Here is a 12,710-nt window from a genome sequence, read left to right as displayed (position 1 = left end):
AAAGTAGACTGCAGTAAATTCCCAAGATGACTAGGATTGTAATAGGAGGTGGTCTAAAGTATGCAAACTCAATCCGTACAACAAGCCATGACCTGTTCCATCCAACGGGCTTCACAGTTTTATAGCTGAAGGATGGACTATATGTGTATGCTACATGTGGACATTTATGTGTGAGGACACACAGCGGGTTTAACGCACCAGAGAGGAACTGGGGCGAACGCTGGCAAGTCATTTGAGGCAACAGAAATGCATGAATATGACAATGAAACCTCAATTATAAACTGTAACTAAATAAGTAAAGAAGGGCTTTGAAGAAACACTTTTTCAGACGTTTGCTACCTGCATGTCTGCGTCTGCGTGTGTGTGTGTGTGTGTGTGTGTGTGTGTGCACGCTGTCGCTGCAGAGACACAGACGTGTCAACAATCACGCAGTTTCGTCTGGAACTGGAGGAACCCGTAGGAGCTGCTTCGTGCTCTGAATAATCCGACACGTGCTCTCTCTGTCAGACACCTCCACGCAGCGTAGCGTCAACACTTGAGGATAGGTTTGTTCTAGAGTGACTCAGCGGAGGGAAAACAGTGACTGTCGAATGGAAACAGGTTTAAAAGGTGCAATATGCAGGATTTAGAACGCGAACGAAGCTGAAAACAATGTGCCGTGTAAAGATCTAGAGGAGTAACATCTACCTGAGCAGAGAATGGAGTTGCTCTCCGAGCCTCTCCTTGCTTTGGTTACATAGCCGGGACGGCCCGGGCGTACATTTAGTGCATGTTGTTTTTGCACGTGAGCGTGCACCGCCGGCTAGCTCACGGCCGCCGCGCTGCTGCTGCACCGCGCTGATGAAGTAGTAGCTAGTGAAGGAGTAGCACCCACCCTCCCTGCGCATCCATCTCAGGTAAACATGAGCTCCGTCTAGGTCGCACCGTTAGCATCGTTAGCACCTTTTAGCTACAAGCTGTCCCTGTCAGCGGGTGCCATGTTGAGAGCCATTGAGAGGCAATCGAAAACGCTCCAAATCTCAAATGTTGCACATTTAAGATGCGTCTAAAAATGATTATGGAAGTTGAGTTAAATTGGGTGATTAGTTAATAAAAACAGCACAGTTGGATTGACTCAAATGAATACATAACATAGCAAGAACCTACATGCAAGGGGGGGGATAAATCGGCGGCTCGTTTGTGGGCCAGGGGTTGTTTTTCCCCGATCTTCCACAGCGCTGTGACCTCTGTCCACACAGGTCCACAGCAACATTACATAATGTGTGCTTTCACAGGGGAGACAGGCCAGCATGAAGGTGACTCCTCTTCCTCAGAGGGGCCCGACACACCCAGGACTTCTGTGGACTGTGGAGCTGTGTTTCTCCATTTCAGGAAGATAAAAAGCTGCACTGGCACATGTGCACAATAATAATAATGCATGTGCCTCATGCATTAATAAAGCATTACATAACTGCACTAGTTGGTAAAGAGTCAAATTGTTTTTGGGGTGAAAAGCTCTCTGCTTATGCAGGCAAAGATGAAAATGTGTCTTTAGCTTTAATAACATTATAGGGATATACATACATACATAAATAGTATATTTGTGCATGTGATAATGACATAGGGTACCACAGCTTTAATGGAGAATCAGACAAAAATGATTGAGCTTATTTATTGCAGCTGGAGGAAATCATCTTTTAAAATAAATGTGTTTGCGCACGAAACCGCTGCTCTACAGACATCCACTCAAGAAAAAAAAAAAAAAAAAAAAATGAAATATTTGGTGTGGAAGTGAAATATATATTTGTCCACCATCCCACCAACCCCCCCCCCCCCCCCCCCCCCCGCTTTGCACTAAGGGATGGTCTACTACAAAACATCTTGGTCCCATCTAATGCGAACAAACCAAAAAGATACACCAGGCCTTTATTATGGGCTTGTGGAATAAAAATAAAATAAAAACTGTCCATCGCATATATGATGTACTGCATGTGACCAACGTCATTACATAAATACAATTTAAAAAAAAAAAAAAAAAAAAAAAAAAAAACAAACATGCATGAACTTCTTGAAGTCGTCTGCATTATCAATAAAGAGCCGTTACTCTGTGAAGTTCACGTTCTGCACCCTTCTAGAGAAACAGCCCCACTGCGTCTGCATTTAGATAAGAGCTGTGCTCCAGACGTGGTCACGAGGTTCAGCCTCGTGACTCCACTTTATCACTCACACCAACTGTCGCCTGTGAGCGGGAGAGTGAACGCCGTCTGCTCACAGAGCGCAACGGCTACGAGTGTTGAAATAAGGGCTGCGTTTTGAAAGAGTCGATTCTGTATTAGGAGTGAGAGCTCGTCATTCCCCTTCAAATAACCAGAGGAGCACAGAGTTTGGCAGGAGGATTATTTATTGACAGAAATGCAGCCATCCTCTGAACACATCCATCAACTCTTTGAGCGTGGGCTTGTAACAAAGCAATAAATACGGTCGATATAAAAACATGCCAGCATTTGATGCAATCAGTTCTAACAATTACAAAAATCGTAGCAGTCGTGCTAAATGAGCTGCCAGGTAGAAACTTTTAAAAAAAAGGCAAGGCGGTGTTGTGCTTGCAGGCTGAGTACACGCTCCTTTTAGCCGATCGTATGACCTGCAACGCAGAGAAGACGCGAGTCAGAACCTCACATTTGGACACGGAGATTATGTTACATGAAGGTCTGACGATCGAGTTACCTTTGTTTGTTAAAAAGACTTCTGGATGTTATTCAGGATGTCGCCGTAGACAAAGTTGAACAGCTGTTCCTTTGACTTGGTTCCATCGAGCTGCACTGTAAACCAGGAGACGCATTGGGGGAAAAAAAAAAAAAAAAAAATCAATGGAAGACACTTTGTACATGACAAGTATGAGATTCATTCAAAAAAAAGAATGCACCGACTTACAGACGTCAACATCTGATGACTCCATGATGTTCTTGTGTTTCAAATACATGGGCCAGACATGGCCATCGAACAGGCCGGGGGGGTCTGGCACCGTGTAGTTCCTAAAGCTGCAGAGACAGACAGACAGACAGATTACAGACGGGCAATAAAAACAGCAGAGCAGACTATAAACACCAGTTAAGAACAGCGTCTGAACACTGAGGCACTTACCACCTCCTCTTTTTGCATTCTTCATATGGGATGGAAATAAAAAAACGTTGGTTGAGCACGTCGATCAAAGGTCTGCGAGAGAGAGAGAGAGAGAGAGAGAGAGAGAGAGAGAGAGAGAGAGAGAGAGAGAGAGAGAGAGAGAGAGAGAGAGAGAGAGAGAGAGAGAGAGAGAGAGAGAGAGAGAGAGAGAGAGAGAGAGGGAGGGGGGGGGGGGGGGGGGGGGGGGGGGGACGACGCATGAATGTCAAGGCTGGCTGGTCACATTCCTTTTACAGCAGAGAGACGCAGAGAGCACATGTTCCTACCCGTAGGTGTAGAGCAGGAAGCCCTCCACGATGAGGATGTGAGACTCCTCCTCATCCTTGGCGTCGGACTTCGGGACAATCTCAGCATCCAGGGTGTTGTTGACGCCGTGAGACTCTCGAACTTCACCGGGTTGTCCAGCCACGCGTAGATGGTGCTCATCATGGCGTCCATGTCCAGGGCAGCAAGGACTGGAAGGCAAAAAGGTGGAGGGGGAAGAGAGGACGGGGGGTGAAGGAGAAATGTATAGAAAATTGCAAAGAAAAAAAAATTTGTCAGAAACAAGTCTTCAACTTTCTCTATAATGCATGCAGATTAAAAATGGAACAAAGCGTTACAGCAGACGCACAAGACAAAAAACGCGCACGCGCGCACACACACACACACACACACACACACACACACACACACACACACACACACACACACACACACACACACACACACACACACACACACACACATAAAAACCCAGGCTTACCATCGTACTGCTTAAAGCCATCTTCACCAACTTCAATCTGATCTTGGGGCTGAAACATACATTGATAAGATGTACCACGGTACATTCCACTAGAGCTACACTCTGCCATCAAAAGGAAGGCTCTGACAGTGTGTTTGTTTTACTCACTAGGTCAAAAACAGGCAAGCGTTAACACCCCACCGACTAGTAACTCAAGAGCTATCCCTTTGGTTAAATGAGGTGTGTGTGTGTGTGTGTGTGTGTGTGTGTGTGTGTGTGTGTGTGTGTGTGTGTGTGTGTGTGTGTGTGTGTAACGTGGCTCACCTTGAAGAAGTCATCCTGATGCACCACACAGCAGTTGGGCAGGTTCTTGATCAGCCTGTTGGTGAGGGTGGTTTTCCCTCCATTGGTTACACTGAATAGAACAAAAAAAAAAAAAAAAAAAAAAAAGCAATAAAAATGAATGACAGACAATGGGACCTATTGTCATCTGACAAACCTGGCAGATTGATGATTAACCGTCACATTAGAGGTGAATGCATGGAACACCTTACATAAGATAACATTGTTTTAGTTATTTCCACAATTAAAAAAAATAAATAATTTTATACCATAAAAAGCCCTGCAGAGCCGTTTGTAGCATGCAACCACAAGATGTGCACTTTAAATAGATTTTAGGTGTCGATATCTAACGCATGCAGACATGGGTGTGTTAAGTGAACAAATGGCGGATGTGCTCGTCTCTATTACATGCCAGGAACAGTTAGCTTTAGCTCTATTTATTGACATAGTTGCTAGCAAAGGACCAGCGTTGAGGGTCTAACGCTGCAGAAACTGTAAACAAAATAAAAATAAATGAACACCGACATATTTGGTCAGCAGGACAACAAGAAAACAAAAGGGAAGCAACAAGCTGGCGGATGTCACGACCGCCCTTGTCTCCACGTGTGCCTCTTCTAAAGGCCTTAGCAGCTTAGCTTAGCCGGCTAGCTTAGCCTAGCTAGCCGGTCATTCATCCAGCCGGAACTCACCCGCCGATGCCGATGATGTACTTCATGGTTTCGGATGGTCAAAGCTCGTTACAAAAAGTGTCGTTAGAGAGTTCAAAACGTCAGCAAAACCGGTTTCGGGATCACAGTGATCAGACGGGAAGAAAGCTTAAAAAGAGAAGGTTACAGGAAACGTCAACTACTTGATTCATCCATGGCACTTAAGTTAAGTGAGTAAGGCGAGAGCAGAGACGAGGTGTCACTCGGACGCGGTGTTCCACCGAGAGAGGGCCGTTAGCTCGCTGTAGCTTCTACACATACTGAGGAGACGCGACGTGATTGGCTATTTAAACGGGCTCGAGCCGCGCAAGAAGTCCCGCAGCAGCCAATCGGGAGCGAGTGTCGCCGCAGCTCCGTCCCTCTTCCTCCCTACGCCCACTTCACACCCTCTAACCCTAACCCCATGACGTAATCCGTACGTTTGCGGGCAATAAAGTGAAAAACAAAAAGTGAAAAACAAATGTACCACTAAAGTGTACCACTAAAGTAAAAGTAGTAATACCACAGTGTAGAAATACTCTGATAAAAGTAGAAGTTCTACATTCAAAATTATGCTTTTTACATATTCCTTAATATAAGACAAGTGACTTGTTTGAGAGAAATATGTATTACTTTTATTATGATTATTGATGCATTATGTTGGTCTTCACTTTAACGTTGTAGCTGTTGTGGAGTTGTTTTTAATTACTCTATATACTGCTGGGTATTTAGTCTATAATAATAATTTTAAAAAATCATAATTAATTTATGGATTTTTGCATCAATAACATAAACCTGCAAAGTAACTAAAGTTGTCAAATAAATGTGGTGGATATATAATATTTGCCTCCAAAAATAAAGTGGAAATAAGCGAGTAATATACAAATTTGGGTCCTTTATTTAGTATTTACGGTATTTTAAAATTGTGTTGGTGCCTCTTCTACTTGAGTTTCACACATCGCTGAATCTTTGATTGTTGCCGCGATCCTCTCAAGACAGACTATCACCCGTACTCCACCTGAACATGAAACACAATCACCATGAAGAAGAGGAGGAACAGGGTGAGCAGAGCGTTCACAGCTGATCGTTGGTCTCTTATGTAATCGACGGAACCTCTCTTTACCACCGGGACCTTAACAGACACGCGTTAATTATAGGGCAGCTTTGCATTGTGGGCATGGTGCCGATGACCTGTACGTGTTTCTCTTGACACACACTCTCACATTGCTGCGGTGTTTATCTCACCAGCCTGCAGCTGACCTCTCTCTCTCTCTCCGTTTAGTTCTTTAGAAACTTCCCAACCGACTCCATGACACATGCAGTTTCCTGAGGTTGAACCTCAGCTATGAGGAGGAAGTCTCCAGGAGAAGTGGAGTTTTAAGTTCAGTTTGTCAGATTTCTTATTCTTATAGTTTGACTTCATTCTGCCAATTTTTGGAGGAGATTTTTTTAATTTTTATATTGGATTTCTTGAAGTTCACAACAATTTATTGCACACCAGCTTTTACACTCATGGATTGAAACTGATGCAGCGTGTCAAGGGGGGATCGAGCTGTGATGAATAAATGAATAAGTAGGCTAAAGGATCACAAGCCAGATGAAAACGTTCCACGCAAAAAACATTTTCCAGCCTTCTCATTTGACTACTACGTGATTCAATGAGAACACCGTCACCTTTAATTAAACTGTGACTGGGAGATTACGGCTCTTGGAAGCGCAACAACATTTTGGCCTAAATCATGTTGATCACGCAGTCGGTGAAGAATCCCCTTTTCTACGAATCCTCATTTTTGTGTGTGTTAAACTCGTGTGATCTGATGATGTATTTGATGCGCTTTTTGTCGTCTGCTCGATACTCACAAACCTCGATCCTATCGCAACGTTTCCGTTAAATGGAAACCTGGGACCTGATCGCATTAGACGTGTCCTTTAACTTTGAACAAAGCAGTTTCAGTCTGCGCATTTGTAGCTCAACAGTGTCTGATGGCGTCAATAGCTAAATACAAGGGTGGAGCCCGCAATCCACACTTGTATCAAAGGACAGTTTTTTTTTGTATATATCTCATTCACTAACCAGTGGTGGAAGAAAACACTCGCATCCTTCACTCAGGTAAAAATACTGTAGAAGTACCACAATGTAAAAAATAATACACAGATTCAAGTACTAGTCTTGCAACGTGGATGGAAGTATCGACATCAAAATGTGCTTAAATGTGTATTAAAATGAAAAGTGCGTTATTAGCGCTGATGCATCAACGTGGACGCAACGTTTCAGTGTCAGTTGGACGAGGTGGAGAGCATTATGATCATATTCGATAACGTGACTATGTGTTTTGTAAGAAAAAAGTAAATCTGAGAACAACGACAGCGTGAGATATTGCGTTTATTCTCCCTGAAATACAGAGTGGAGCACCGTGGTATAAGTACACGATGACAAGTACGAGTGTAAAGTAACACGTATAGAACAACATTCACGGTACATTCTGCCTCAACGTGCCAGAAGAACATGAATAATTAAACTCAACAGTGTAAAAATCAACACAATGTTATTGATATATACACTAATAACTTCAACGTGTGTCTGCAAGATTGAGCTATATGTGCTTTATGTGTTCTAAAAGCAACCAAACCTAAACATTGTATCTGCAAGTCGGATATATTTGCTCACATGCTTTTTTATTTCGTTCCACTTTTTTGGTAAATTTAGTGGCAATAAAACACATCTTAACGTGGCTGTACAATCAAATATCGTGCTACGCACTTTCAGTCACGAGCGGTGGAGCTCGGAGAACGCTTCTGCTTCATTTTCGATGAATTTGAGCTGTTGCTGCTTTATTGTCTATTGTCTGTTTCCAGCGTTGTGCGTAATAGCTCAGTGTTTCTCCCCAGCGCGTAATGCAGACGTCGAGTCTGTCTGCACGGTCACTTTGTGTCATATGTCTAAATGATCCATTCAGCGGAAATTCAGCTGTGGCTGTGTTTACTTCGCCAAAGTGTTTCCTGACATGAAGACCCGAGATGCTGAATCAGCTGCGCAGCCCCACGTGTGAATGTCTCGTGAACCTGAGAGAATCTGCGAGGTGTGTGAAGTGTCTCCTGACTGTACGCCGTGTCCACGCCGTGTCCGCGCCGCCGTCACATTTCACCTCGCGTCTCTTCAAGCGGTCACATTCATGTCATCCGGCATTCTTCACATCTAATCTGATTGTGTTCCATAAATGCCAGATTTTCTGCATGACTGCAGCTTGTTCACAGTGGATTCGTGGAAATGTGAAATCTACCGTGTGATGCAGTTGGTGGATTAAGTGCTGTTTTGCGGAATAAATCCTCAAAATCCCTCGAAATGTTGTGAACGTTTGATGTGACTGAGAGAGTTGAATGCAGTTTTGATGGTTTCTGCACATTTTGTTCTGCTCTCGTTGTTGAGTCAAAACTTTCCAAGCAGCTGACTGCCATCTGGTGGCTGTGATCAGACCTGTGTGAAAAGGGTCGGTCCTGTTTGTTCTCTCTCTCTCTCTCTCTCTCTCTCTCTCTCTCTCTCTCTCTCTCTCTCTCTCTCTCTCTCTCTCTGTCTCTCTTTATCTCTCTCTCTCTCTCTCTCTCTCTCTCTCTCTCTCTCTATCTCTCTCTATGTCTCTCTCTCTCTCTCTCTATCTCTCTGTCTCTCTCTCTCTCTCTCTCTCTCTCTATGTCTCTCTCTCTCTCTCTCTCTCTCTCTCTCTCTCTCTCTCTCTGTCTCTCTTTATCTCTCTCTCTCTCTCCCTCTCCCTCTCTCTCTCTCTGTTTAGACCAAATGACAGGTAGACACACACACACACACACACACACACACACACACACACACACACACGCACACATGCTTCTTTCTGTCTAGTCACTGAATGCTCAACAATGCATAAACAAACTTCAATCGTTATCAGAACTTGCAATATTTTCTATTTCATAACTTTTTAAAGACATTTCACTTCGCAATGATTGCAACGCTATGTAATAGTGCTGAACATGAATAACAGAAATAAAGAGAATAGTGTATTAAATGTGTTCATTGCAGCATTGCTTTCACCAGCTGTAGTAACCTTTCACCAGCTGTAGTAACCTTTCACCAGCTGTAGTAACCTTTGCCCATATGTTTGATTGTCATTCACACTGAGTGTTTCAATAAGAATGGCTGAAGAGCGTTCTTAGCATCACGACGTCTTTGATGTGTTTACGTTTTCTTTGGGTTTATATTCTATGGTTCTCCTTCATGCATCCAAGTCAGGGTGCTGCGCTTTCGCTCCCCTGCGATCCATCAACGTTTCCTTTTTTTGTCACATTTCAAAGGCAGAACCCAAATGAAAGACTTTGGACAAACAGGTAAAGATGAAAACAAGTCTTTATTTGGGAAAAACACACACTTAAAGCAGGCAGGCAGGGTCTGTGGCATGTTTATTATACTGTTATAGATTATAGATTGTTGTTATGTATTACTGTTATAGATTATAGATTATTATTATTATTATTATTATAGAGTATTCTCAGCAGTGAACAGGAAGACATCCCGACAAAGAGGAAACTATCTAAGGGGGTAAAGAAAGTTGGTTTATTATCTGATAATGTAAAGTACAGAAATTATTGAACAATTGAAGTTTTCCCCTCTTTGAGACACACCCAGTAGGGATAGACTGTTTGTTTTTTTGTCACACACATTAACAAAGACGAGCATGTGACCGGAATGACAGTGAAGATAATAATGTGCTCTCTGTTTTTCTAGAGTTACTAGTATCAGCACCAAAGTAAACAAGATATATATATATATATATAGATATATATATATATATCTATATATATAGAAAATGTTTCCCTTTATTTATTTCCCTTCTACTCAAGTTTTAGCAAATAAGATTAAGTTACTTTTTCATTCAGTCCAGTAGGCGGCGGTAGTGCACCAATGACAAAGAAGAAGAAGAAGAAGAAGAAGAGGAAAGAAAAAAATGAAGAAGAAGAATTTGAAGTCAACGTTAGAAGTTAGAAGTTAGCACGGGTAACAGGCGCCGCCGCTGTCAAAAAGCATTCAGAGACTCGAAAGGGACAAAACCCTATTGAGGTAAGACTCAGAGATTTAACAACAATTAAGAACATTCATTGAAACACTAAAAAGCTAAAAACAGAATAATTGTTGCAGTGCATAGTATAATGCAGAAATTGATTAATATCCTTGAATGTGGTTCAATCAAAGGCAGCAGCAAACAGAAAAGTCTTCAGTCTGGATCTAAAGGAGCTGAGGGTCTCAGCAGACAAAAATCCACCCACAAATGTGGAGCAATCCACAAACAAATACATACAAATGCAGAAATATATTTGTGATTATGATTATCAATCATAATTTATTTATGTGTGCATTGGATTGTATTTGTGAATCGTTCTGCGTGAATTTGCAATTATTGAGACTGATCTGACCCCATAGAAATATGAGTCGGAATAAAGATTTGAAGAACAATATTTAGAATGCTGAATCAGCATTCCAACAATAAAGATTCAGATGACAATATTTGAATAAGTATTCACAAAATAAAAATAAGTGAATGGGTTGAATATAATTTTGATTTATTTTTTTAATATTCATATATATTTTGATATTTGAGGTCTTGTATTTTTCAGTTTCAGATTTTATATTTACAGATTAAAAAAATAATAATTTCGGTTTCAAATCTTTTTCACTTTCATGCTAAATCAGCATTCCAAATATTACAGAAAAATGAATAGTGAGATGAGCAATCAATTCAATTAATTTTTTATTTTTTTTTATTTAATTGAGATTTTTTATTTCCGGAGCACACCAGAGAAACCCTGATCCTGCCACCACAGTAGTGGACACACAAAGTGAGAGAGGCTCAGGACCAACCTTCGCCTTCTAACTGTGTGTGGACCACTGAGGTGGCTCTGAGAACTCGAGTCCTGCTCCACATCTGTAACCTCCTGCTCCACTGGCCTCGACCCCTCTATGATGAAGGGCGGAGGAGCAGACCTGGATGTGATGCAGGACTGGAGCTCCTTGTTGGATTCAAGATGAAACCCATATTACAGGTTTTTGTTTTTTTTTAAAGATAAGTTCACCTTCAATTATTGTGGGAGAAACCAGAGAAACCCTGATCCTGCCACCAGAGTAGTACACACACAAAGTGAAAGAGGCTCAGGACAGACCTTCGCCTTCTGGCTGTGTGTGGACCACGAGGTTTTTTTTAAAGAGAAGTTCACCTTCAATTATTGTGGGAGAAACCGGAGCACACCGGAGAAACCCTTATCCTGTCACCAGAGTAGTGGACACACAAAGTGAGAGAGGCTCAGGACCAACTTTCGCCTTCTAGCTGTGTGTGGACCACCAGTTTTTTTTTTTTAAAGAGAAGTTCACCTTCAATTATTGTGGGAGAAACCGGAGCACACCGGAGAAACCCTTATCCTGTCACCAGAGTAGTGGACACACAAAGTGAGAGAGGCTCAGGACCAACCTTCGCCTTCTAGCTGTGTGTGGACCACGAGTTTTTTTTTAAAGAGAAGTTCACCTTCAATTATTGTGGGAGAAACCGGAGCACACCGGAGAAACCCTTATCCTGTCACCAGAGTAGTGGACACACAAAGTGAGAGAGGCTCAGGACCAACTTTCGCCTTCTAGCTGTGTGTGGACCACCAGTTATTTTTTTTTAAAGAGAAGTTCACCTTCAATTATTGTGGGAGTAACCGGAGCACACCGGAGAAACAGTTACGGGAGCAAAGTGGGGTTAAGTGTCTTGCTCAAGGACATCGACATGTGACTTGCGGTGCCGGGGATCAAACCCTGCTGTCCACTTAGCCACAGTGAGTCACCCCGGTAACAGTGCTGCACCACCGTATTTGAATGATGACATGTGTATCATCATTCAATTACATCAACTCTGCAGAAACATAGAAACCTAGACATCCTGGAGAAGAACCTCTTGATGAACCTCTTCCGACTTTTGATTTCAACAAACTGTTTGGTTCCTCCATCACTGCTGGTGTTGTCACCATGTGAATTATGAGTAACAGAGGCTTATTGGTCGTCTTTGGCGCCATCAGCATTACTATCAGCTGTGGCTTGTTGGTTGTCTTTGGCGCCATCAGCATTTCTATCAGCTGTGGCTTGTTGGTCGTCTTTGGCGCCATCAGCATTTCTATCAGCTGTGGCTTCTTGGTCATCATTAGTGTCCCTAGATTGTTTCATTGTGATGAAAGGGTGCTTTAAAGCTTCGCTAGGGCTGATTCTTTTTTCAGGATCCACATGAAGCATCTGTTTGAGGAGACATAAAAAGGCTGATGAGTTAATGACATCATTCCTTTCTGGGTGTTTCTTTATCACATCATCGAGACTTGTGAATTTTTTGGCACGTATTTTGGTGAGTCGGAACATGGCGCCTGTTTGTTCCTGGTATTCATCTCGTGTGTTCAGCCTCCACATTTCTTTCTTCTGCCACCAGTTTTTTTTCTTCTTGGTATAAAAATTCTTGGTATTAATCCCAGAATCCAGCAGGTGATCAGCGGGCTGACCTTGCAGCTTCCTGATGAGTTTCATGTGCTCATATGGACAGCCTGTTAGATACAGGTGCCAGCCCAGGCACATGTAGACCAAAAGGCAGCCGAGGGACCACATATCTACAGCCTCATTTAGTTGGATGCCCAAGGAGACCTCAGGGGCCCTGTAAGGAAGGGGCTGAACACGGGAGCCAGGCTGTAGCTTTGAAATCTCACAAGCATTACCAAAGTCAATCAGTTTTATCTTGAAAGGATGTAACTGATGATTT

General features: G+C 42.7%; 1 protein-coding gene across 1 annotated transcript; it reads right to left on the bottom strand.

Moving 5' to 3' along the window:
• Window positions 1-2,362: 2,362 nt before the first annotated feature.
• Window positions 2,363-5,183, bottom strand: mibp2 (muscle-specific beta 1 integrin binding protein 2). The gene is given in 9 exon segments (XM_068732122.1): window positions 2,363-2,623; window positions 2,707-2,801; window positions 2,914-3,020; window positions 3,124-3,195; window positions 3,429-3,546; window positions 3,549-3,617; window positions 3,908-3,956; window positions 4,211-4,301; window positions 4,918-5,183. Coding segments are annotated over 8 exon segments (618 nt in total). The 5' UTR covers window positions 4,944-5,183; the 3' UTR covers window positions 2,363-2,623; window positions 2,707-2,715.
• Window positions 5,184-12,710: the final 7,527 nt, after the last annotated feature.

This window comes from Cebidichthys violaceus, unplaced genomic scaffold (assembly GCF_023349555.1).
Source record: "Cebidichthys violaceus isolate CVI_PGR_0920_01 unplaced genomic scaffold, fCebVio1.0.p SCAF_106, whole genome shotgun sequence".
Taxonomy (NCBI): domain Eukaryota; kingdom Metazoa; phylum Chordata; class Actinopteri; order Perciformes; family Stichaeidae; genus Cebidichthys; species Cebidichthys violaceus.
The sequence above is the reverse complement of the archived record's forward strand: the minus strand, read 5'-3'. Positions and strand labels throughout refer to the sequence as shown.